At 37.7% G+C, this 25,567-nt stretch overlaps 2 protein-coding genes across 2 annotated transcripts; both read right to left on the bottom strand.

Annotated features, from left to right (window-relative positions):
- Window positions 1-3,379: 3,379 nt before the first annotated feature.
- On the bottom strand, window positions 3,380-19,054 carry LOC140172223 (voltage-gated inwardly rectifying potassium channel KCNH7-like). The gene is made up of 9 exons (XM_072195533.1): window positions 18,922-19,054; window positions 17,589-17,654; window positions 13,494-13,608; window positions 9,997-10,113; window positions 9,598-9,632; window positions 6,883-7,060; window positions 6,395-6,517; window positions 4,527-4,701; window positions 3,380-3,513 (listed from the first exon to the last, which is right to left on the bottom strand). Exons 1-8 carry the CDS (start codon window positions 19,027-19,029, stop codon window positions 4,550-4,552), a joined length of 894 nt encoding a protein of 297 aa, XP_072051634.1. The 5' UTR covers window positions 19,030-19,054; the 3' UTR covers window positions 3,380-3,513; window positions 4,527-4,549.
- An 815-nt stretch (window positions 19,055-19,869) lies between these two features.
- LOC140170967 (cyclic nucleotide-gated channel alpha-3-like) lies at window positions 19,870-24,739 on the bottom strand. The gene is made up of 5 exons (XM_072194159.1): window positions 24,145-24,739; window positions 22,465-22,653; window positions 21,613-21,694; window positions 20,620-20,797; window positions 19,870-20,070 (listed from the first exon to the last, which is right to left on the bottom strand). Exons 1-5 carry the CDS (start codon window positions 24,629-24,631, stop codon window positions 19,870-19,872), a joined length of 1,137 nt encoding a protein of 378 aa, XP_072050260.1. The 5' UTR covers window positions 24,632-24,739.
- Between the last annotated feature and the right edge of the window lie 828 nt (window positions 24,740-25,567).

Here is a 25,567-nt window from a genome sequence, read left to right as displayed (position 1 = left end):
GACGGCAGACAACTTACTGCGTCAAGATGATAAATGGATGATGTATTCTACTTATTCGTTCTCCTTGAAGGAGATGTTCTTCTCATTAATCACATGGGCCTGGATCTCAGCACTCAAATTGTGCTCTTTCATGAAAATCTTGACGGCAGACAACTTACTGCGTCAAGATGATAAATGGATGATGTATTCTACTTACTCGTTCTCCTTGAAGGAGATGTTCTTCTCATTAATCACACGGGCCTGGATCTCAGCACTCAAATTGTGCTCTTTCATGAAAATCTTGACGGCAGACAACTTACTGCGTCAAGATGATAAATGGATGATGTATTCTACTTACTCGTTCTCCTTGAAGGAGATGTTCTTCTCATTAATCACATGGGCCTGGATCTCAGCACTCAAATTGTGCTCTTTCATGAAAATCTTGAAGGCAGACAACTTACTGCGTCAAGATGATAAATGGATGATGTATTCTACTTACTCGTTCTCCTTGAAGGAGATGTTCTTTTCATTAATCACACGGTCCTGGATCTCAGCACTCAAATTGTGCTCTTTCATGAAAATCTTGACGGCAGACAACTTACTGCGTCAAGATGATAAATGGATGATGTATTCTACTTACTCGTTCTCCTTGAAGGAGATGTTCTTCTCATTAATCACACGGTCCTGGATCTCAGCACTCAAACTGTGGTCTTTCATGAAAATCTTGACGGCGGACAACTTCTGTAGATATTTAACCCTGGAAATAATTCAATCACAATTCCATTAAGTATAGTTGTGTGCATTAGTGCCAATCCAGCTTAAAATATGGTGGAGGGGACAATCAGCCCGAATTTTCAGTGGCTGAAAAGAACAATTTGAAATTGAGATAAAGGCAAAAATATGGAGTAAAAAACAATAAAATACAGGAGAAAATAGACATTACAAAACTTCATAACTTTAGAACCAAGTATGCTAAACCTTTGGGTTTTTCAGTATATGAAAGCCTAATCTTCGTATAAGGTAATGATAAGGTAAATCAATTTTCAAAAATGCCTCCTTTGGCCTCCATGGACCAGATCGTGTCACTAATGTCCTATAATAAAATTAAAGCAGGTAGAACATTCAAACGCAAAAAAAAAAAGCGAAAACTGAGGGAGACATAAACATATTGACTCAAGTGACCCCCACCCCCAAACCCCCTTCCGGAGACAACGACTGGCCCATCAGACTAGAGTCTCACCTGTACAAATCCAAGTTGGTCACTGTGGCTGCAACAGCGGACAAAATAAAACCAGAGAGAAGCATACCGCCAACCTGTATACAGATTGTAATGCTGTAGGTTGGCAAGGAATGTGGTAGTATATCACCATAGCCTGTGCTTGTCATCGTAGCAGCTGTAAAGTAGACCGCAATCAGATATTCCATTTCGGTGGATACTTCATGTTCGTGGTCGTCAGTGGGCCGTTCGCTCAAAGCCTTTATGTCCTAAACGTGAAAGGAAAACTTACGTTACTTATACGGTGCACGGTATTCCAATTAAAATCCATACTACCCCTGTGGAAGATTTTGAAAATATCTGCCACAGGGGGATTTCAAATGGCATGAATGGATGAGCATATTAGGCAGCTCCATTTGAATTTTATACACCCTCAGAAAAAGATTCAACCTGAATCTTCCCCTGAGGGAGAGTGAGTTTCAAACAGAGCTGCTAATATGTGACCGTCCATCGCTAAACGCTTCGTAAAATTCGGCAAATGTGATTTTGAGTTTAGGCCTACAAGTCAAAATGTTCATGAAAGTCTAAAGGCTAAAGTGTGTTAAGTTCGACTAACCATAACTCTGCTTCTAGATATCGTAAGAAGTCAAATGATGCATCATTTTAAAGCTTATGACATATATGCCTACTTTCTAAATATGAAATAAATAAATAATTTTCTGCTCGTAATTTTGTCAAAACCATCACAGGTTTAATAAAGAGCGACAAAGAAGCGTATCTTGGACACATATTGGCTGAAAAATGAAACAAATAGGCACAATTTGTACAGATTATGGGGACTTTGTTACGGGTTACAATTTTAGACCACGGAATCTTCACTTCAGCAGTTCAGTGCTTCGGCAAGAAATCGCCAGACAGTGTCTGCCATGTAACGGGCGTTTTGTAACTTTTATTTTCAATTAATCTCCAAGAAAATCATCACTTAAAGCGCAAAAAATTGTGACCCAGCATGTGTGAAGTTCGACTAACCATAACTCCGCTTCCGAATATCGTAAGAAGTCAAATGATGCATCATTTTAAAGCTTATGATATATACTTTATAAACATGAAACTCCGTTTGTGGTGGACGGTCACATATGTTAATTCCATTTGAAATTCATACTCCACCTGTTGAAGATATTTCCTAAATCTTCCACAGGAGTAGTGTGGATTTTAAATGAAATAGCCCAATGATTTTAAAGAAAACATCTAAGAATATAATAGTTATGATTGATGTGCTTATTCTGGTGAGGCAAATACATATATTTAAAACAACAACAACAACAACAACAACAACAACAACAACAACAACAACAACAACAACAACAACAACAACAACAACAACAACAATAGTAATTTTTAGGCATAAACCCACAAGCCACAGCATACTTTACTGAAAATGAGTACCAACAACAACAACAACAACAACAACAACAACAACAACAACAACAACAACAACAACAACAAACAACAACAACAACAACAACAACAACAACAATAGTAATTTTTAGGCATAAACCCACAGCATACTTTACTGAAAATGAGTACTAACCACTGATCTGAGACACCATGTAAACCATTACCAACAATCAGGGGCTAGCAAGTATAAGAAGCAAATACCCTATACATACCACAATAATCTGCCTCCAAGTTCTCGAGACCTTATTCTCGTAAGGCCCGAAGTACATAAACGATATGTAATGATACAGGCATCTTTGTACTTAGGGCATATGTAATGATACAGGCATCTTTGTACTTAGGGCTTTCTGGCTCTCTCTGTGGCTATAACCTGATTATGGCTAAATAATCATAAGGTGCCCAGTGTTGTAAGAATTATTTTGGAACCAAACCTCCTTTTGTCCAAAAAATGCACTTAGGGATTTTGGCTCTGACCTCTCAACAAGCATTTAGTTCCTTGTCCAGGGGAAAAATGTTTGCCCAATAATTCATGAAAATAAACAGGGACTGTGCTGGGGCTCGGAGTCGACACAGCACCGACTGAGCTACATTGACTATTAAAGTAGTGTATGAATGTCTTTAGCACTTTCAGTGTAGAAGCCTTTCCGCAACAGGTTACAATTAAAAAAAGGGTCCTTTGGTGATAGGTCTTTAAAAAAAAGAGGGTATTCTTTTTTTTACCCCTGGGCATGAAGTGCATAGTACCACGCACATGAACACCAATGTGTGTATACCACAACGTACAGGGTGAATTTGCCAAGACGCTGGAGACCGATAGAGACGTCAAGATCCAATTCCTTTTTGGCAAAGTAGTTGTTAAGCTGAAATCAAGTAAATCACATTCCAAATCAAGTTCATAAATAATATATTTTTCAAATATTTGCATGTTAGCATGAGGAAAAAAAGTGATTATCCTAAAAAATAAATATAATAAAAATACACATTCATAGCAGACAAGCATAAGACACATTGTCGTCTGCAATCACATACTGAAGTATCTCAAAAGGCTGCCTTGTGTGATTTTTATTATCAATGTTGTATTTCATATTGTTATTGTATATTTCAGCATGCTTCTTTCTTTTATGAATAGACATGAGATTTTTGCCTCAAAAGAGGGGGGGCAAACTGGGGAAAGAAAAATATTTGGGGGGGTGGGGGCAAATGCCCCACCTCTTCACTTAGGGATTCAATCATGTTTCACCGTTGTTCATCACCGTTTAACAACGATGCGTCAGCGTCGTCTGCGTGGTTTACTTTCAGCGAGGGCAGCTTTAGCTGCCCGAGCGAAGTAAACCACGCAGACGCTAACACGGACGCGAAGTTGTTAAACGGTGATGAACAACGGTGAAACATGATTGAATCCTTTCAACAACGAAAAGAAGCTAAAGATCGTATAATTCACGATTATTTCACGGGGAAATGTTAGTTAATCATTGTCACTAACAGCCTTACAAAAACTTCGATGATTTCTCTGTTAATATCATCAATACAACTACAGAATAAAACGGCAAAATTTAGCCGCTATCTGAAAATACTGAATTCAACTTGTAAGCTTGCATACGCACAAAGGTTCCAGGCATGACAAATTTTACGCGCTCTCGTGTAACGCGTAGTCTCGCTCGCGTTCACGTATACGCTTCAGTAAAAGTGTGGATTCATCACGGATTAACAACGGTTGGCTCCTGTACAAAGGTATAGGAGGAGTTGTTGAAATTCTTTTCAATCCTGATACTAATAATTGATAGCCCTACAAATGTTTTTCTTATGCCAAGATCTTGTTTTGGGCCTACACCGTGGCTCTACATCAGTGCTGAAAAACCTGCACTAAACTTACATGCCAAATTTTGACAATTCGATTCAGTACCAGCACATAGACATAGCTAGTGCGCACTGAGCAACAGGATACTGCACAGCAAATATCTGAAGCGGTAGTGCTGCCAATAGGTCAAAGACGAATGCCCGTGATTGGATGTAATTAGCACGGATTGTCTTGAAATCTCTGTTGGTGCCTGGTGAATAAGAACAATTAAAAATATTACAAACTTTTCACAAAAAGAATATCCTAACAAGGAGGAGGTAGAGCATACACTGCAAAAATATATTTTACTCAACAGTGAGTAAAAAGGTCACAACATTGAGTAACTCATTTGTTGAGTTGTGACCTATATGAGCTCAATATTGAGTAATTTTTTACTTAACTGTTGAGCTCTGACCTTTTTACTCTGTGTTGAGTAAAATATTTTTTGCAGTGTAGGGGAATACAAAATAACAGAAAATCCTACTATTTTGGGCCAAAATGTTTCACTTTTGTCCCCCATATTTTATGTCCCAGCAAGTTGTCACCACTGGGGATTGAACCCATGACCTCATGCAATCAGAGGCGAGTGTCCTAACCACCGCACAAAAAAGTCAATTTCATAAAGCAAGTTTTCTATATCACTGCACATGCATTACAACAGTCTGCCCATCTTAATATCAGGCATGTGACTGCACATTCCTAAAAAAAACCCTGAAAATGGATATGAAATTAGGCAAAAAGTACCCAAAATAGTTTTAAAACTGGAAATTTTCATGCCTGTAATAATCACTAATATGCTACATTATTTTCAAGCTAATATCAGGGATTGAACCCAGGATCACATGCAACCAGAGGGGATTGAGTGTTCTAACCACCGCCCAAAATAGTCAATTTCATAAAGCAAGTTTTCAATTCTATTCGCAATAAGGGCACCGCCAGCGGTTTCTTGATGTAATCGTGATGTATCATGGGAAAATCGTGATGTATCATGGGAAAAGGTCGACATCAAGTCCGCATAATCTGAATATTACCATGCTATTACATAGGAACATGTGACAATATTTTTTAGTTTGTCAATATAACGGTATTACACGCAAATCGATAGAGAAAAAATTAATTGTGCACATTTCAAATCACATTATTAAGTATTATTGAGTATCGATTCGCGTGTAACACCTTTATTTTGACAAACTAAAAGAATATTGTCACGTGTTCCTATGTAATAGCATGGTAATATTTGTATTGCGCGGACTTGGATGTCGACCTTTTCCCATGATACATCACGATTACATCGCAAACCGCTGGCGGCGCCCTTATTGCGAATAGCGAGAATTGGTTCATGTTTTAAGATAAGAGACGATGATCCTGGGAGATGATGTACGAAGACTATTCTTCATTATGAAATTGACAATGGGTAAAGCCATTATTTTCCGGAAAAACTGAAAAATTCACAGAATTCGGGGTTTGCTCACGGAAATTTTAAAATGCCACAAAATAGTGAAAAACTGTGTAAAATTTCTAACTTTTGTGTTGATTTGCAAAAAAAGAAAAGAAAAGTGATTATTTAGCAGTAATCAACCATTAAACAATCCATTCTAGCATTAATTCTAGGCCTACGATGCAAGATTCTGGCCATACTACAGTAAAAGGTATGACAAAATACACATTTGTTTTAACATTTCAATGCTTTCAGCTTTATAGTGGAAAACTATTGTAACACGGAGAAATCGTGGCTTTAACAATGGGTATACGGCTTATGAAAAAAAAATGGTAGAATTGGTCTTTCCATAACATAAAGATAGTAGTTCTTATTCATCAGTAGTCATGTTCACACGGTCAGACATAATAAGTGACTTATTACTGGTAATAAGTGGCTTAAGTCCGAACACAGCTAGTGAACTTACCATTTGGTGTAACTGGAGCAATCCTTAGTCGGAAGAAGATGTCCAAGATCATGACGGCATCACAGAAGAATACAAGGCAGTACATCCTCAATGTGATATGAGGCTGATCCCGTCTTATTTTACCTACAAAGTCAACCCATAGAGATTAGATCAAAGACAACCAACTCAGCACTACCCTAGTGTATAAGAGAGCGCACCACCCATGGACGAAAAAGATAACAGAGTGCGTACAAGCAGTCAAAGTCTCAGCATCACCCGCTGATTTTAACCGAATTTCACTGATACATAAAATGTGACCATCCACCACAACTGAGCCCGGATGCCTCCAATTTCACACAATGACCTCAAAATAGATGGTGCGCAGTTATTATTGTCTAAAATCAGATGTTAATATTTCGCTTTTCATATACTATACATAGGGGTGTACTCCCCGTTGGTGTTTACGACAATGTTGAACGATCCCTTTACGTAGTACACTACTAACTTACCCGTGAAACTTGCAGCATATGGATAGAGTATGCAAACAAGAGTGGTCAAACTGAGGATCATATACTCCCAGTATTTCACCACTTTTCCGTTAGACACAAAGTACCAGTCAAATTGTCGCAAGTCCTTGATGCAGTCTGCAACCCATTTGCGGAAACGGGCTAGTCGTCCACCTGCCACCTGTTATGGGTGGGAAAAAAATAAGATTTAATATTTCTGCAGTTTCATTTTTCCTCTCCGAGTCGTATCGATATCATCATGCAGTTGTTAGGGAGCGGTCATTATTTACACCAGAGGGAATAGAGGATTTTAGGGTGAGCAAGAGCATAGACATACCACCTAGACCTATGACTCCCCATCCCTTGCCACAGCGGGAGGTGAAGCCCCATATCCAAGGTGATATTGACGGATTGACGGGGTTACTAGGCGCAGAGATATATCGCGTACATTCTGACGTGCTCATTGCGTGGTTACTGCGCAGTTATCGCCCGCGTCAAATGCAACATGTTCCGTAGACGCGAAAAATCTGCTTGCTTGCGCTCGGGTATGCGTCCTTGTCAAAGTCGTTGCTAAGCAGTGTCGGCTTCACTACGCGAGTCAAAGTCATTGGTCTAGGTTCTCATTTGTCTGGGAGCAAGAGGGGGGAATGCAAAATTTTTTGCCAGGAAAGAGGGGAGAATGTTAAATTTTAAATGAAGAAATTTCATAAAATAAGGGGGAAATGCAGAAATTTTGAAAGGAAGTGAAGGCGGAACATAACATTTTACGTCAAAAACAATTGAAATCCTCCAATTCTCCCCGGCATAAATAGTGACCGGTCCCTTGTATTGGTGTTGTTGCAATGGAAAAATCAAGACCGGACCAGTGACCTGCTGGTTGACTGTACTTGAATGGCTAGTACTGATTATGCCTGTGGTACTGGTAGTCACATTTTAACTGACCTAATTTAGTCTATTTATTAACACTATAATTTTGTATCACAATACGCTGGCGAAGTGATGTAATAATCGGATTAACTACCATAGCAATAGGTGCAATTTTTGAATATACTGCACTGCACTGGTACATTAACACGGTACCTCTGTATTGAACTATATCATGCTGATCACTTGCACCTTTGAAAAGACCGGTGTTGCATTCAATCTATAATCGCAGACATACACAGGTGATGAGTGCAACCGGCTTGTAGTGCAGCACGATATATTCAAATTTGTTTTCACCTATTGCTATGGTAGTTGATCCGATATGTTGCGTCACTTCGCCAGCGTATTGTAAATGCATCTTCAGGGGCGGATCCAGGAATTTTCAATAGAGGGGGCGCTGTCGGCGCCCACATAAAGTCAGGCGCCGCTCTGCAAAAATACATATAGTCCAGTCAAAGTGGGGTTTGACTCACCACTGCACTAATTGCAACAGAATTTTTTTCACTGCTATGAATGTCAGAGATGTCTCCTGAACAGCATACAAGAATTATACTAAAATATACTTGGTGGAAAGGTAGTTTTTGGCGGGAAAAGGTCATACAGGGGTCAAATTTCAAAATCGCTCCAATCATTTTAAAAACTATACTAAATTATTCCACTAGTCATAAGGATTCAGAAAAAATATAGTTTGCCATATCTGTGATGTACGGTTCTTGAGTTATAACCGAAAAGGTCAAATGTTGGGTTCAACAGAGGTCAAAAAACTAAAAATTGTCTGATTTGAACCAAAATGGTCTCAAATTGTTCGTCTTGCAAACATAATTCATTTAAAGAATATTTGCACTGTTTAGGTTGTTTAATTACATGCGTAACATCGAAAACTAGGTTGGAGTCAATAGAGTTCAATGGTCAATAACCTCTTTTACCCTGCTAACTAGGTAACGAAACATCCAAGATATGGCAAACTATTCTTATTTTGGAGTGTTTTTAAAGGACGAACACAGCGAGACCATTTTTAAGGAGATCGGAGCATTATTTCAAAGATGACCCATGTACGTGTAGCCCAAAATTTGACCTTTGACCTTTTTGCTTATAACTTGAGAATGGTACATCACTGATATGACAAACTATACTTTTTCTGAATCCTTAAGTCTAGAGGAATGCTTTGGTATAGTTTTCAAAAAGATTAAAGCAATTTTGAAATTTGACCCCTGTATGACCTTTTCCCGCCAAAAACTACCTTTCCACCAAGTATATGTTAGTATATTTTTGGTATGATGTTCAGGGGACATCTCTAAAATGTATAAAAGTGAAAAAAAATCTGTTGCAATTAGTGGTGGGTGACACCACAAATTTGTTTAGATTGACTGGACTAATAGTCAGGTGCCGATCTGCAAAAAATAGAGGGGGCGCGCCCCCTCTAAATCCGCCCCTGATCTTCAAATCTCATTGCATTCTCATCCAGGAACTTCAAGAATGTGCATCTAATATATATGTAGAGTCCTGAGCTTTTTTATAAATTAATATTTTTTCTTAATTTGTTATCCTTTTTACATCATCATTGTCTGCATCAACATCGTCATCTTTATCATCATCATCGCCATCATCATCTTCAGCATTATCATTAACATCTTCGTCGTCATCATCATCATGGTTATCATAATTGCCATCTTTATCATTATTAATTATCATTGTCGTCATCATCATCAGCAGCATCATCATCATCGTCGCTGTCATCATCATCATCGACATCATCATCATAATTATCTTCATCTTCCTCATAATCATATTTACCTCAGCGGATGTTGCAGTGGAAGCAGAATCATCATCTAAAAGAAATACATTCAAAGAAAAAAGTGAATGCTTAATGGATCCACAAACTGATACCGGTACTACAAAATACTCCTTCCCGCTTGTTTTATTTTAAGAAAAAGTATATAACAACATTTTAAGAAGGAAGAAAGAAAAACATTCCAGTTTCTGAACCCCATTTTGGCCTATGTCGCAAAACTGCCCTTGCCAACATCAATTTCTTTTAATCCTGTTGATTCTATTATAAAAGTCGAGACCATTCTCCTTTATAGAATGTAGTTCTTTAAGTTCATCATTAATAAATCAAAATGTTTTCTAAATGTTTATAAGTCAAATAAAACTTTGTAGATGTTGGTGTTTTGGTACCACAATTGCACATACCAGGGTCGTCAAGTTGGATAACGGTAAAGGACATCCTGGTCTCAGCCTTTTTCAGGGCCTCCATCTCTTCACCTTTTATCAGGCGGGTGTCAGCAACTGTTGTAAGGTACTGATGAGCTGAAATGGTACATGTACATGGAATCACAGTGATGAAATTAATTGTTATTTATACAATGCCTTAATTTGATATATTAAACCTAAATCCACGATTTCTCTGTGTTACAAAATTTAAAATCTGTGCTACAAATTGGGAGATTTCCGTGATTTTCTGTTTTTGATTTGATTTGATTTGATTTGATTTGTTCGGGTTTTTACAACCCTGGATAACCCAAGAAAGCCTCTATTGAAGCTTATTTCCATTGGGGTCCATTTGAACACCGGGCGGGTTGGGAACAGTCAGGGGTTAACACCCTACTCTTTTCAAACTGGCTGCGAGATACATGTACAGGTATGGCTCTCTGTACACGGGACCGACGGCTTAACATCCCTCCGAAGGACGGAGTACTTTCATGATTCATTTACCCAATTCTAAATGAACCATGGGAGAGCGGAAGTCTGAATTTAATCTACAGAAGTTGCCAATTAATTTCAGACTTTTTTTTCCAAGTCAATATCCCAGCAAATCGCCACCGCCGAATCGAACCCGGGACCTCATGCACTAAAGGCAAGTACCCTAACCATTGCGCCACGCTCTCCCCTTCCACTATAAAGCACTGAAAAGTTAAAACAAACATGTTTTAAAAGTGTATTTTGTCTTACATTTTACTGTAGTATTGGCCAGAATCTTGCATCGTAAGCCTAGAATTAATGCTAGAATGGATTATTTAATGGTTGATTACTGCTAAATAATCATTTTTCTTTGTTTTATTTTGCAAATCAACACAAAAGTTGGAAATTTTACAGTTTTTTACTATTTTGTGGCATTTTCAAATTTCCTTGAGCAAACCCTGAATTCCATGAATTTTCTGTTTTCCGTATCGTGGAGAAATGATGGCTTTAATTAATGACAAGGGGGATGGTATAATAGTAGGCATGTCCACTAAAAATTGAAGTACTTTTAATTTGATGAAAGAAACATTTTGGCATTTAAATAATCTTAATCAGACGTTTCATTCCAGAGATATGGCCTTTTGAGTGTCACAGTTTATACAGGGCTGCTAGAACATATTAAAAAGTTAAAGTCCAAAAAGGAATACTAACAGAAAGCGCAATATTAAGGTGCTTTTTCTTAATGTATTTATTAACTAGCGGTATCTGGAACATTATATTTGCTTATAACAACATGAAATAAGATCATCCTGAGAATTTAAGCAATTTTGTTGACATACAACAAAAAATATAAGACCTCAAAACCCATGGTTTGTTTGGTGGAACCTCAAGTATGATCAAATGAATAGCGGCAGTCTTAAACATTGTTCAATCTTTTAAGGTCAGCACATTTTATCTTCAAAAATGATTATATTTCATCATGACATATAAGTTTGGTAACATTAATCACTACCAATTTTGAGAAATTTGCTCCAACTCAAAGGTTATCTTTACTACATTGAGGGTACAGAACACAAAATAGCTTTTCATAGACTTTACGTGCAAAATAGGGGTCACATTTTAGACCATAAGTCGAGTTACGTCTTACTTTGAAATATATATTTGATATCATCTTAAGGGCTGGGGTATGAACGTTTGGACAGTATTTATTTTGGGACATTAGAGCACATCAGACATATCGAATTGCATTCTGAATACGAAGAATGTCATTCTGATATCAAATAATTTTGTTTTTTTGAAATTCGAAATTTAATACACATTTTATGGCAAATCAATAAAATTGATATTTTTGATATTTAACAGTACTTGAAGTAAACTTTATAAATCTGATGATTTATACTTAAAGTGTATGTAGTTGGGATGAAACGCCGACGCTCAATTAAAAATTTTTACCTTTCGTATTGAAGATATGGATTTTTTTTCCCAAAACACCCAAAAAAATTAGGTCTTTTTGGGAAAAAATCCATATCTTCAATATGAAAGGTCAAAATTTTCAATTGACCGTCCGGCTTTTCCTCCTGCTACATACACTTTAAGAATATGTCATTAGATTTATATAATTTACTTCGAGGACTGTTATATATCAAAAATTTGAAAAATATCAAATTTTTATAATTTGTCATAAAATTTGTATTATATTGTGATTTTCAAAAATGAAAATTATTTGATATCAGAAAGACATGCTTCAGTATTCAGAATGCAATTCGATAGGTCTGAGGTGCTCTCATGTCCCACAAAAAATACTGTCGAAACGTTAAATAAACGCCATTTTTTTAGATCCCTTAATCAGAACAAAATTCTGCATAACATATCTGAAAATGACACAACATTTTAGGTCTACTTTTTGAGAAAAATAGCGCTATATAAAAAGGCCTGATTTTCCCGTGTTTACGTCCGACTGCTAACCGTGTTTTGACCTCGTGTGTTCATGCGCTCATCATCGTAAACATCACTTAAATTTTCGCGTTTTCTGTTCAAATTAGTAGAGATCACATTCACAAGTTTTAGCAAAACATGATTTTCAACACTAAAATTGTTAATATTGTACCGATTTTGCACAATTTGTATGCAAAGTTGCGACTATAGGCGTGATAAACTTTTGCCGGAAACTGCTTCACAGGCGGATTTAGTGGTATGAACCCTTGAGTAATATACTGTTTGTGCATGGAAGCCATGTGGGTAGCTTATCTAAAATGGACATGGTGGTCAGAAGTGCATAATTTGAGATGGGTTTTGGAAGGCTTCAACATTCTTTAATTTCTTAACATCCTGCACATTTTGTCTTCAAAAATGGTTAAATTTTATGATTATGTAAGTTTGCTTGTCTGAATCAATCCAAATTCGCAGATACTAGCGTTTCAACACCTGATGCACAGAATGGTGTCACTTCAACCTGTATAATTCTCATCTCATTAACTTTTTCTTGAAAAAAGGTTGATCTCTTGATAAAGGAAGGTCCTCTCTATTTGCTGACCAATCAGGAAAAAGTTTGGTTAATGTTTTCTGGTGGAATCAGGAATTTCTTGAAACCCCTGTAATAGGTATAAATTGGGCCAATGCAAGTACTGTATACCATTTAACAGGTCTGGGACTTCCTGCATTGAGTTGTGTTTGCATAGACAATACATGGGTGAGTACGAGTGCACACATACAGTAAATGGGAAACTGTTCTAGCAGCAAATGTATTGACAGTGGACATCCCTAATATTAGTCTGGATTCCTCTCAGCCAGGAATAGTAAAAATTTCATTTGAATGAACAATCAAATGAAATTTTTACCAGTTGTCATGTTTATAATCCTTCATGTAATTTCACACAAAATTAGGGCCAGGATTACGATTAGCTTACACAATATAATAAAGATTCCCTGTTGTCATACACAAATACTAACACAAAATTTTATGAAACATCACCGATTAACTATAATACAAATAATACTTATGCACTCACCACCAGGATAGTGTACAAGAACGCTGTTCAGATCAGCCCTATCCAACATCATCAGATCACAGTGAGTACCGGCTCGGACGTTATGAAAGCGAGGCAGGGTCTTGACCAGATGGACCTAGATTATAATTAATTATATTACAATACAAGCACTTATACAGTAGTATGCAAAGCACACTACATGCATAAGGTCTTACAACATCAGAGTTTGAATAATATCAACAAGAGCAGAGAAAAAAACAAGCAAATGAAAAATGGAGCAAAACAAATTAAATAGAAAACAAGTGGCTAAGAACATTTGTTCAATATTGCAGCTATATACAAATAAAAACAGCCGGCTCTCAACACGCGATATTCAAAATTCCCGGGCACCGAAATTGCCCATGGCAATGACACATGGCAATGACATCATGATTATTTGTGCTCTATTGTCGTCAGCCTTCATTGTGTTACTGTGACGTCATTGCCACAGCCAATTTTGGTGCCCGGGAAATTTGAATATCACGTGGTGAGAGACGGCTGTTTTTATGATCAATATGAGTTGAATAAAACCATGTGATTTGTTCTTGATAATTATTTTTCTAATATATAAGGCATAATGTTGTAATTACCAAAGACTAAATTCTAAATATCATTTTGTTCATTCTGTTGTTAATGTATGTTGGGCTATTAATAGGGGGGTCACACTAAAATTAAGATGTCTTTAAATACTCTTTAAACTTAGCTTATTTGAAAGATCTTGTGCAGAAACTGAGAAAACTTTTTATTTGGTTCAAATCCGATGAACGGTTTTCGAGATATGATTGAAAACGTTATTCCGATAAATGACCAAATTCTTGCAAAAATAGGCAAATATCGGACAAAAGTGATAAATCGCATTTTAAAAATGCTTTATTTCACATATCAATCCAATTCAGACTCTGGTTTCATCAAATATCAACTCTATGTCTTGAGGTTGAACCCCTAAAATAAAATAAAAAGCATGAGATAGATCAAAATTTTGTGAAAAATACACTCCGAAAATGCAAAAAAGCTTGAAATTAAGCAACGGTTATCTACCAAAAATTGGTATCACAGAGCAAAATAGCAAGTTTAGGACACCCTCAGATCATAAATATGAATTGCTAATGTCCATATTCATGTTAAATCAACTATAAGGATTGAGGTTGTACCACTAAAATAACAAGAAGCATCAGATATATCAAAATGTTGTGAGAAATGCCCTCCAAAATGGGTAAAATCTCAAAATTGAGCAACCATCGCATATCTGAAAAAAGTGGCTTCACAGAGCAAAATAGCAAGTTTCGGGCACCCTCAGATTGTAAATATGAATTTCTAATGTCCATATTCATGTTAAAACAACTCTTGAGACTTGAGGTTGAACCACTAAAATAAAAAAAAACATTGGGTATATCACAGTATTTTGAAAATTGCAGTCCAAAAATGAAAAAATCTTAATATTTGCTTTTATTAAGGGACACTTCCTATGGGAAAACGCACACGTTTTTAGGGAAAATGCCTTAAAAACAAAGTTTTTGTTAGCTTGCCATTTAACATTCCAAACGTCACAGAAATAAGATATTGGTATCAAAATAAAGATGTGTTACTCATTATGCAGAAATAACAACTTAGAAATAGCTTGCACATTTCGCACAGTGTAGGAAATCTCTTTTTCCAAAGTGACCAAATGAGATTTTCACTCTTGGAAGACATTTCCTATGGGAAAATGCACACGTTTTGCAGAAAAAAAAAGGTAAAATTTGAAATTGATCGTAGAAATAAGATATTGGTATCAAAAAAAAGGTGTGTTACTCATTATCCAGAAATAACAACTTAGAAATAGCTTGCACATTTCGCACAATGTAGGAAATCTCATTTTCCAAAGTGACTTTATGAAATTTGCTTGCGGTGTATGATATCAGTAATTCAGTATTGATAGAATGCGTATTCCTATCTTGTCAAAAGCCACCATGGAATTTTTTTAGTGGCTCAAATTACCAAAACAAACATTTTTTTAATCTACACATATTGATTATCAATGTAAAAAACAAGTAAGAGTGCTGGAATGAATAAAATAAATATTTTTTCTTAATCAAAAATGACTAGTATTCATAGATCTGAGTCAATTTGCACTGTGCAAGACCAGATTTAGCTGATGTGTGACCCCCCTACTATTAATAGTTCACATTTGAACTTAATATATTTATTTATTTTCAAAATACCAATTCAGTTCAGTAACCACTGACAAACAATTGTGATATAAGGTCCTGATGAAACATATTGCGTAACAAAAATGTCATCATAATGACTTCAACACAAATGCACTGTATTATACAATGAGAAGGGTGTTATCATCAACTCTGGGCATCAACTTGTGTTTTTTCTCATCACACATAGCCACATCTCTTCCAAAGTCAGGGACTTTTCAAGGATTTCTATCAAGAAAAACTCAAAGCACTTCCCTGCTAACACCACAATGTTGTTAGCAACATTGTTACAACTTCGTAGCAACATTATGTCAAATGACGTGTGTTACTTGGTCTCTCCCATTGCCGGTCGACATGTTAATATATTTTTGGCATACTTTGGCGTTAACTGTCCTTTCTGTGACCAAGCAATTTGCGGTAGCTGTTGTCCAATAATCATCAGATGTTGCCTGCCTTCTTGAAGGCTGACAAATCATATCCATGATCAGTTCCAGAAGTGGGTAAGTGATAAGTGCAATAGCTGCCATGTAAAAATGAGTACAATATAATACTGGGTGTAAATTGCCAAATGTTCCGCAACTCTTGCTCTTACCCACTTCTGGCACTGAGCAGTCAAATTGTGTATTGTACTTCATCCAGTAACTTTGTGATTATCTCACAAATTTATATTACAAAAAAAAATCACACCAAACAAGCATCTGACACATTATGTCTGCTCATTTTGTTGTCTTTATTTCCAAGGACTGGGCAGACAAGATTCAAGCATAAGACACATATATTTCTGCCCATTTGTTGTCTTTATTTCCAAGGACAGGGCAGACAAGATTCATACCAGACAAGCATAACTTTAAGATTAATAAAAATCTTAGTGTACAACTCTCTTCTGAGCCGGCTGACACCGTCTGGTGTCAGTGGCTCAGAATAGCCAAGAGCGCCCCCACATGCCAAATATTGGGGCTGAAAACGTCCAAGAGAATACTGGATGAAAGCTTCCTCTCGGTAAGCAATTTCAAGTTTGTGAAAAAAGTTAAACAAAAAACAAGAATACTTTTTGGGATATGCCTGTAAGGCCATCATGTGACACAATTGGAAGCTAAAAAGGCAGCAAATTTAAAATTGAGATAAAGTAAAAACTATGGAGTAAAAAACCCCAATAAAATACATAAAATAAGCATCACAAAACTTCATAACTTTAGAACCAAGTATGCTAGACCTTTGGTGTTTCAGTAAATAATAGCCTTATGTTTGTATAAGATGGTAACTGTGTTTTCAAAAATGCCTCCTTTGGTCTCCATGGACATGATAATGCATCTAAAACACTGTCTTTCTAAACAAAAATCAAATCAATGACTTTCAAGCATTTTCTATTACAATTTTTCCTCAAAAATCATTTCAAGGATTTTCAATGGCCTTTCATCATGTTTGAAGACTTTGATGACTTCCAAAGCATCGAAATGTGAATTTTGTTTTCAAGGACTTTTAAGGACTTTTTGGTTTTTCATATCTGCATAAAACCTGTAAAACATTACACTCTTAAAAACAACAGCAAATCAAAGTAAGTTCTCAACCTAAATATTCAAATTTGCAGGTAGCTTACCTCTCCAAAGAGTTCTCCGAAAAGAGCCGTTCACTGAAGACTGCTCCTTGTCAACAGAAAACAAGCAGACTTTGCCTATATGCTAAATCTAAAGGTTTGTTGGCCCTGAAAAAGAGCTGTTCACTGAAGAGTGCCCCTTGTCAACAGAGAACATGTAGACTGCATATACTGTAATAGAAGTATACGGCTTACCAGGAACCGTTTGGTCACTCATGGACCGATTGATTGATTGTATGCACGATGAGCGTTTATATCAGTTCTCATCCTAAATATTCAAATTTGCAGGTAGCTTACCTCTCCAAAGAGTTCTCCAGATCTCAAGATGTTCACGGTGTCCCTCTGATATTTTGGGTCCAAAACCTATAAAACAATATTCCCAATGCAAATATTTACAAACACCTTATACTTGTAACCTAAAAGATGCTGTGTGATGCAACCAAATTGCAACTTCAAGTCAAAACTACAATCAGATAAACACGCGTATCTATAATACCACATCACAAAGGCATTCTTTTCAGCTCTTTTCCGGAGGGTACTCAAGTTTGGTTCGGGTAGGGGATGTGCTGCTAGAAATTGAAAGTGGACCCATCCATACTAATTTTTCAAGAAATTTTCACACCATCGCTTTACCCAAATTCAAATTTTTTGGCCATTTAATGCAAATTGCCAAAATTTTAGGCAAATTTCTAAACATTTTGACAACAGTTAGGCATAATTGGCTATTTTAAATTTAAATTAAGAAAATTATGAAAACTTACCCATTCCTAAAACTGGCCCATTATTATCTACAAATGACTAAAAATGAGACTTACATTTGCGATACATACTTATATTGTCATTTGTACTGAGCAGTCCCCTCCCCATGATTCCTGGCAGTGCTACATAATAGGATAACATTAAATGCATGCATTGGACGTTATATCTTAGTTGAAAGCATATAATGGCATCTATTTGGTAATGGATGGATGACAGTGGCGTAGCCAGGGGGAGTAAAGGGGGAAGCTTTACCACTCCCCCCGGATGATGGCCACCCTGAATGTTTTTACCATTTTCGTCAAAGTTGCCCCCCTCAAAATTGCCCACCCTCTGAAAAAGTATTGACTACAGTCAGTCTACTCTGAAGTACAAAGTACCGACGCGGACGCACACATTATGCCGACTTTGAAGGCACGCATACCTGTAGCTGAGACGCAGCGCTGCGAACTGTTTATGCGCTTTATACGCCGCATCGTTTTCACTTTGTACTTCAGAGTGGACAAACTGTACGCGTATGCCACTGATGGACAGATATCAAAAAGGTGCAGCTCGATCATCTTCATCTTTAATCCTTCAACAATATGAAATGTGTGAATTAGGGACGCACCAGTTGATACTAGTGGGGGATAGGAAGTTGGGGTCGGGGGAAGAAAAGAAATTTTTTCGGCGGCGAAGTTTTTTTTTTTTTAATTTCATGCATAATATACACAGTTAGGTGGGGAAAGGTTTTTTTTTTTAGTGTTGGTGGGGAAAGTTTTTTTTTGCTCATGTAGTGGGTGAAGTTTTTTTTTTTTGAAAAACTTCCTACCCCCACCCTGAGAATCTAATGGTGCGTCCCTTAGCCAGCTAAAATGATTGAAATGTCACATACCTCAAGCTCTCCACGGTGCACGTAATACATGCTGGTAGTGATGTCATTGTGATCAATAATGAGCTGATTTGGGAGAAAGAAAGCAGGCTTCATCACCACAGACAGCATCCTAATAATTCCAGGGTTAATACCCTTGAACATGGTTGCCTGGAAAAAATGTTAACAAATTACAGATTACAATAAATTTATTGAAAGGCTTCAATTTGCTATGTTTCCCATAAACATCCACTACAACCAACCATGATAGTCTAAAGCCCGGGGTCTAAAGACCATTATATAATAAAAAATAAATGCGGTCAAACATTGAAATCTATGGTTGTTTTAACAACAAAAGTTTTCAGAGACATGGAACCAGTGGAGGCACCACAGGGGGGGGGGGGCACAAATGCCCCCCGTCAGAACTCTTGCTCCCAGTAAAAACCCAAAATTGCAACTTTTTGGGGCAATTTTGTGCATGATGATTGCATTGTTGGTACTCCTCAAGGTCATAATGAGGCCTCTCTTTAATAATTTTGTTGATTTTTTTTATTTAAATCAATTTTTTTGGATTTTTTATTCCAAGAACTGCTATACCCCATGATAAAGTCAAAAGAGTACCAGTGGAATGCTAGTCATATGCACAATCCTACCAGGTATTTACTAAAAAATCAAAATATGTTTTTACATGTGAAAATTTCAACAACAAAAAATTTGGTAAAATCATGGGGGAAAAAAACCAAGCAATAGAGGTATCATAGAGGTATTTTTAAAATTGTATCCAAAAGTGGTAGGAATGAAGTAAAACAGTCATTGTAAGAAAGAAATTAACTTATATTTATCAAAAAAGTTAAAAATTAAAAAAAGTTGATTTAAATCAGTGATTTAAAAAAAAAATCAAGTGATTTAAATCGGTGTGATCTAAAACAAACAACCCTGACAGTAATTCATGATTTTATGATAAAATTTTTGTCATTTTATGTATTTTATTCCACCATGTCTCCTCACCTTGTCCAAGATGAATCGGTTGGCACTGTGAGTCACTTCTGCACGAAACGTTATCGGCAGCTTGTTCAAGAGTCCTTGATCCGTTACTCCTCTCTTACGGAACCAGAGGTACTTGTAGTAATCGATGACGCCTTCTCCCATTGCTGGGGGTACCCTAGCCTTCCGCTGTTAAAGAATAAAGGACCAAATGATAGGTTAGTTTGAGATTATCTACCGTAAAACCTCGTCTACAATCATATGGAGTGTTTTTGATGAAATATTAATTAATACGAAACCGTAAATATGCCAATGCAAAAGATTGATCTTACAATAACACTTGTTTGTATATGCTTGTATCGGTAATTTATTTGCTCAAACTTCACAATGTTATAATTTTGTCGATAGATGGCGCCTGAATTAATTTAGCTTTAATCAAAATTTCTCTATATGCTTATACTTTATAGACGAGGTTTTACGGTATATGGCAATTCAATTATGACTAAAATCAATTTAATTATCAAGATGTTTGGGATCATGCATATACTCAAACACCACCAAATATCAAAAAAAAATTACAACTTGTACAGTATAATTATGTATTATTACATAAGTGGCATTTTAAAATGAACATCCAATATCTTGTATTTTTTTCTCATTATAATCTACATTTTGTACCCCAACTAATCCCCGGGAACAAATCCCAACAAAACACTATAGTGTTAGACGGTCACCTACCATCTTTTTCTTAATCACATTCAGACGATGGGTGTATTGTGCTCTTTCAATGTCCGCGTTGGTAAGTTGGGACGCTATTCCACCAAGAATGATGCCAAAGAAGACAGTAATTCCCATCAACATAGAAAAGATCGAATACCACTTCTCTGCGATGGTAACTGGTCGTAAGTCACCATACCTGTGATAAAAGGGCATAATAAATTACCGAGTTGGAAAACTTTTCGTGATAAAAACACGAATGGTGGTGATGCATTTGAAAATTGCATTCTTGCAAGTTGCAATGCTAATCATTCACCGAGTTACGCTACATATTTACCTCAAATTTTTCAATCTTACTCTTAGCGATTAAAGTCCAAAAGTAAGTAAAAACAGCCTAAAATACTGAAATGCCCTGAGCCTACGGGTGTCTCCCTATCTTTTTCAGGCTTTAACCTTTTTCTCGTATTTGAAACTTTCATCAAATGTAATGACTTCGGCGATGCAATATTGCATATTTTGCGTCGCCATCGACTGACGAACGGACATTGACCCAGGAGAGTTTGTTGACACCTTGACACACATGACTTATTTACTTGCTGTATTTCCACAGGGCGCACATTCCTGATTATTTGCATATTTTCAAGTTTCATTACTTTATCCAGGGTCCAAAAAATACTCTATGGTTACTAGTGTGTATATCTTAAGCATCACTGTTTGCGCATGACTGTTTGTGCGAGTATGGCAACGCCCACAGGTTGCATTTTTTTTCGTGAGTCATGTCTCTAAATAAATGGTCAAACGGTACGTGTTAACTCGACAAGCTCCAAATCATAAGTGAAGTTGCGCAGCGGTAGACTGGCCCACGCGCACACTCCTCTCACATGCCAGTCCACCCAGCAACAACACTGACCAATCAGGGATTGGCGACGTAAAAGTGCCACTTAATTATTCTAGCACTCACCAGATAGGCCCGGTACCTGTAAAACATCCAATGCACAAAAATTCATCACTTACCCTACAGACGTGGCAGTTGTCACAGCCCAATAGAGGGAGATAATGTAGGCTCGCGAGGTTGTAGTGCTCGGAATCTCAATAGCTGCAACAACATGTAAGGAGAAGCTCTGATATATATAACTAATAACTATAACTATAAGCACGGTGGCCCAAAGGTTAGGGTGCGAGCTTCATAATCAAAAGGTTGCGGGTTCGAGCCCCACCACGGCCAGTATGTTGCATCCTTGAGCAAGATAGCTTAATTCCCAATTGCTTCACTCCACCCAGGTGTAAAATGGGGAGCTGATGGGGTAATCATAATCTAAGTTGCTGAGAGTACTTGCGCATCAGTTGCGGACTTTGTGAAGCGGAAATGATTCTGATATTATCCTAATGGCAGCGGAATAATTGTTGAAGTGTGCTGATAATTAGGTCATGTCTAGCTGAAGCGCACAATAAATCAAACAACATTTATTTTTATTTATTTTATTTATAACTATACCCCATTGAAACACACATAAAATAACAAGTATTGAATTTGCAGGTGCACTATGTGTTACCCCCTGTCCTGCTGAAACTGGAGGTCTATAGTATGTAGCTCATTTTGTTATGTCCATGAAAGTGAACAAAAAATTTCATAAATAGCAAATTGTTGAATACACACTCACAGAAGATTCATGAACTATGTGACTTGAGGACAATTTGAAGTAACGTCCACTTGAGATGAGTTCATTATTTAATCCCAAAGAGACACATAGCAGCCAAAAGTGCATCCTTTTAATATAGATGTACACTGTACACATAATGAATTGACTACAATGCACAACTGAATTCAATTTAAAACTGTTACAAAATACAAATTGTCATGCCTACCGTGTCCAAAGTTGAAAGTCACAGCCCAAGATTCGGGCCGGCAGGTCAGGTCCATGTGGTCATGTTTGCCAGGGCAACCAAGCGAGTACCATCCACAGCCCATAAGATGGAGTACTAGGCTAGCAATGGTGAGGAATTTACACACCATCAAGCCCTTCACATTGGTGCCAAGGCGGGATCCCAGAGTCTCTGCGGTGGTGAAACAAAACAAAATTAAAGCAATTATATTACAGCATAGGCCATGTGTTTGAAGGCCTAGGATTAGGGAGTGTTCATAAATACTTTGGTGGGGTTGGAAAATATGGAGGGGATGAAAAAAATGTTGGGTCCTAAAAATGGGGAATAAAAAAAAATCAGTCCTTTTAGGCCGGGGGATCAAAAAGTTTGAGGGTAAATGTCCGGGGTAACATGTATGACAAGGCATGCACATTCCAAATTTTTTGTGCGCTCCACGCGCATGAATGTTCAGTGTTTCAATTTTGTACTATCAAGCTTCAAATCAACAAAATTTGCACACTTTACAATTTGGGTGAAACACTATGATGCCAATGAGTAGTAACTCGAAACGGTAATTTTTAGCTAATGAGTTAATAATAACATTATATTTTTGGTTTCTTTTTTAGGACATTAAGGGGGGTGGGGGTCAACGATTTTTTGATGTCCAAGGTTCCAACTTACACTCCCTTACACTTACAGTATTAAACCCTCTTAAAAAAGGAAGTCGCTAAATCTTGTCCGCGAGCAGGCTCCGAGATGCCTTGACTTTCAGCTCTGATTTATTCGTACATTGATAGTGTACATATTGCCATTAAACCATCTGACGTTTATTTTTGCAAAACTATTCAATCACTATGGAAATAACAACAAAAATGGTCGGTTGCTAGGCCGTTGAGGTCAATAACCTTATGGGTCGTGTCATGACAGCAAACGCATCAAATTTGTCCAACACGCGTGGTAAGTTGCGAGTCACGCACCTGCATAATGAATATGGACAATTATGTGACTTAATGTTGGCTTACTGCGCTTAGGCCTACATATGAGTACCGGTACGTGACTGACTGCTTCTCTGAGACAGTGGCGGATCCAGGAATTTGGAAAAAGGGGGGGGGCACACTCAAAGTTTTTCCCGCCACCTTTTTGAATGGCCACGAAGCACCATTGTGTCGCACACCGTGCAGGGGGTTGTGTCCCCTCAGAATTGGAAACTTGGTCAAAGTAAAGGCCTTGAAGCCATTTTGGGGGGATCCTTGGGTGTAAGCTGATGAAAAAAGGGGTCATTGGGTGACAGATTTGCAAAAAATCCCACTTTTTAGAGGAATGTTAAAATGTAGCCAATTGGAATAGGGACTGAATTAGTCGTTCAACTGTTCAGTATTGCCCGAAAAGGCTAAATGTTAGGGGGTGGGTGAGCCCACTTTAGGGGAACTGGATGAATAATCTACACCCAGACACCATGATTATCATCACCGTTTACCATATTTACTAACCAATGCCGATTCTTAATCCGAATAAAAAGCCTTGTACTGTAGGCCCATACACATGATACATGCTACATGCTTCAGCAACCAATGAGCAGCCTAGCCTAGGCATGCTAGGCCTAAGCTACATTACAATTACTAGCATGACTAGGCCTCAGTATTTTTTATTTTCAATTATATTGTCACGTGATTGTGTACTTACTGAAGTATACGAACACGGCATAGAGTCGAATAAGCCGGTTGCTCCTGAAGACAGCCACATACTTCATTGAAATCAATGCAGGGCTGAGGGCAATACACTCCAACGGAACCATGGTCAAAATATCCACGAAGAACGTCGCGGACTTCAAGTAGTGACGTCTGATCTTATTCCGATCCGTGATGACAATTCCCTTGTCGTAGTAAGGGAGGAAGAACTTCACCGCGATATTGATGATATATATCACATCCATTCCATAGACAATGAACCACATTGCCCTTATTCGACTGTCGAATGCCCACAGGAACGAATTCAGGAAAACGTCGACTATGATACTCAAAACAACCAGGACTTGCCATGTTTGAACAAGCCTGGAGTTCGGGCCGAGTTGACGATTCAGGCACCGAAACAGACGTCGATCCTCAGCATTTTCGCCGGGCTCATACGTCATATCCACCTTAGTGGAATTCGCTTGGGAACCGTCACCCATCACCTATACAAGATGAGGGATCAGGCTGAAGCTTAAAGATAAATCGCAAACCAAAATAAGCAGATTAAGTCTGTAACTCTCAGAGAGAAATTACAGAACCACCCCTACACCACGAAGGTACAGGAGCTCCACTGTTTTGTTTTTCGCAATACCGCGGCAACATCTGCGTAATTGGTTTCCAGGGAGGGTACAATTTGAATACGCATACGCGTTGAATTGCGCACCAATGAAATGTTTTGTACGATCATGCGCGCCGCGGGGAAGTACCGTGCTCAAAATGGTACGCTCTCGGCCATTGGTCAGTGATGCAGTGCACGACACAGTTCTCTAAAAAGGACACTATAAATATTCATCATGCATACGTCATCGTTTACGTTTTGAATGTAACTGTGATTATCCAGGCGGGTATCCAGGGACTTTTTTACCAATTATAATGCCGGCTGAAGGGGGGGGGGGCAGTGGCCTAGCTGCCGGGGGGAGGGGCAGGGGGGAAATTTCCCCTGGCAAAAATTGCCTATTTGAGAAAAAAAGGTAGGAAAGAAAGACGGAAGGAAAAAGGAATGAAGGAAAGGAAGGCAGTTGGGAGGAAGTAATCGAAGGAAGGAAAGAAACAAGAAAAGGAAGGAAAGAATGAAAGAAGGATGGATGGAAGGAAAGAAGATAGGAAACAAAGGAAGGAAGTTGGAAGGAAGGAAAATATGAAGGAAAGAAAGGAAAAGGGAAAGAGTGAAGGATGGAAGGAAGAAAAGGAGAGAAGAAAGGAAAGCAGGGAAGAATGAAGGAAGGAAAAGGAAAAAACTGAAGCAAAGGAAGAATGATGGAAGAAACGTTGGAAGGAAAGAAGGAAGGAAAGAAAGAATGAAGGAAAGAAGGATGGAAGGAAAAAAGAAGGTAAGAAGGATGGAAAGAAAGAAGGAATGAAGGTTAGAAAGAAGG

This window comes from Amphiura filiformis, chromosome 15, assembly GCF_039555335.1.
Source record: "Amphiura filiformis chromosome 15, Afil_fr2py, whole genome shotgun sequence".
In the NCBI taxonomy this organism is placed as follows: domain Eukaryota; kingdom Metazoa; phylum Echinodermata; class Ophiuroidea; order Amphilepidida; family Amphiuridae; genus Amphiura; species Amphiura filiformis.
This window is presented reverse-complemented; position numbering and strand designations above follow the sequence as displayed.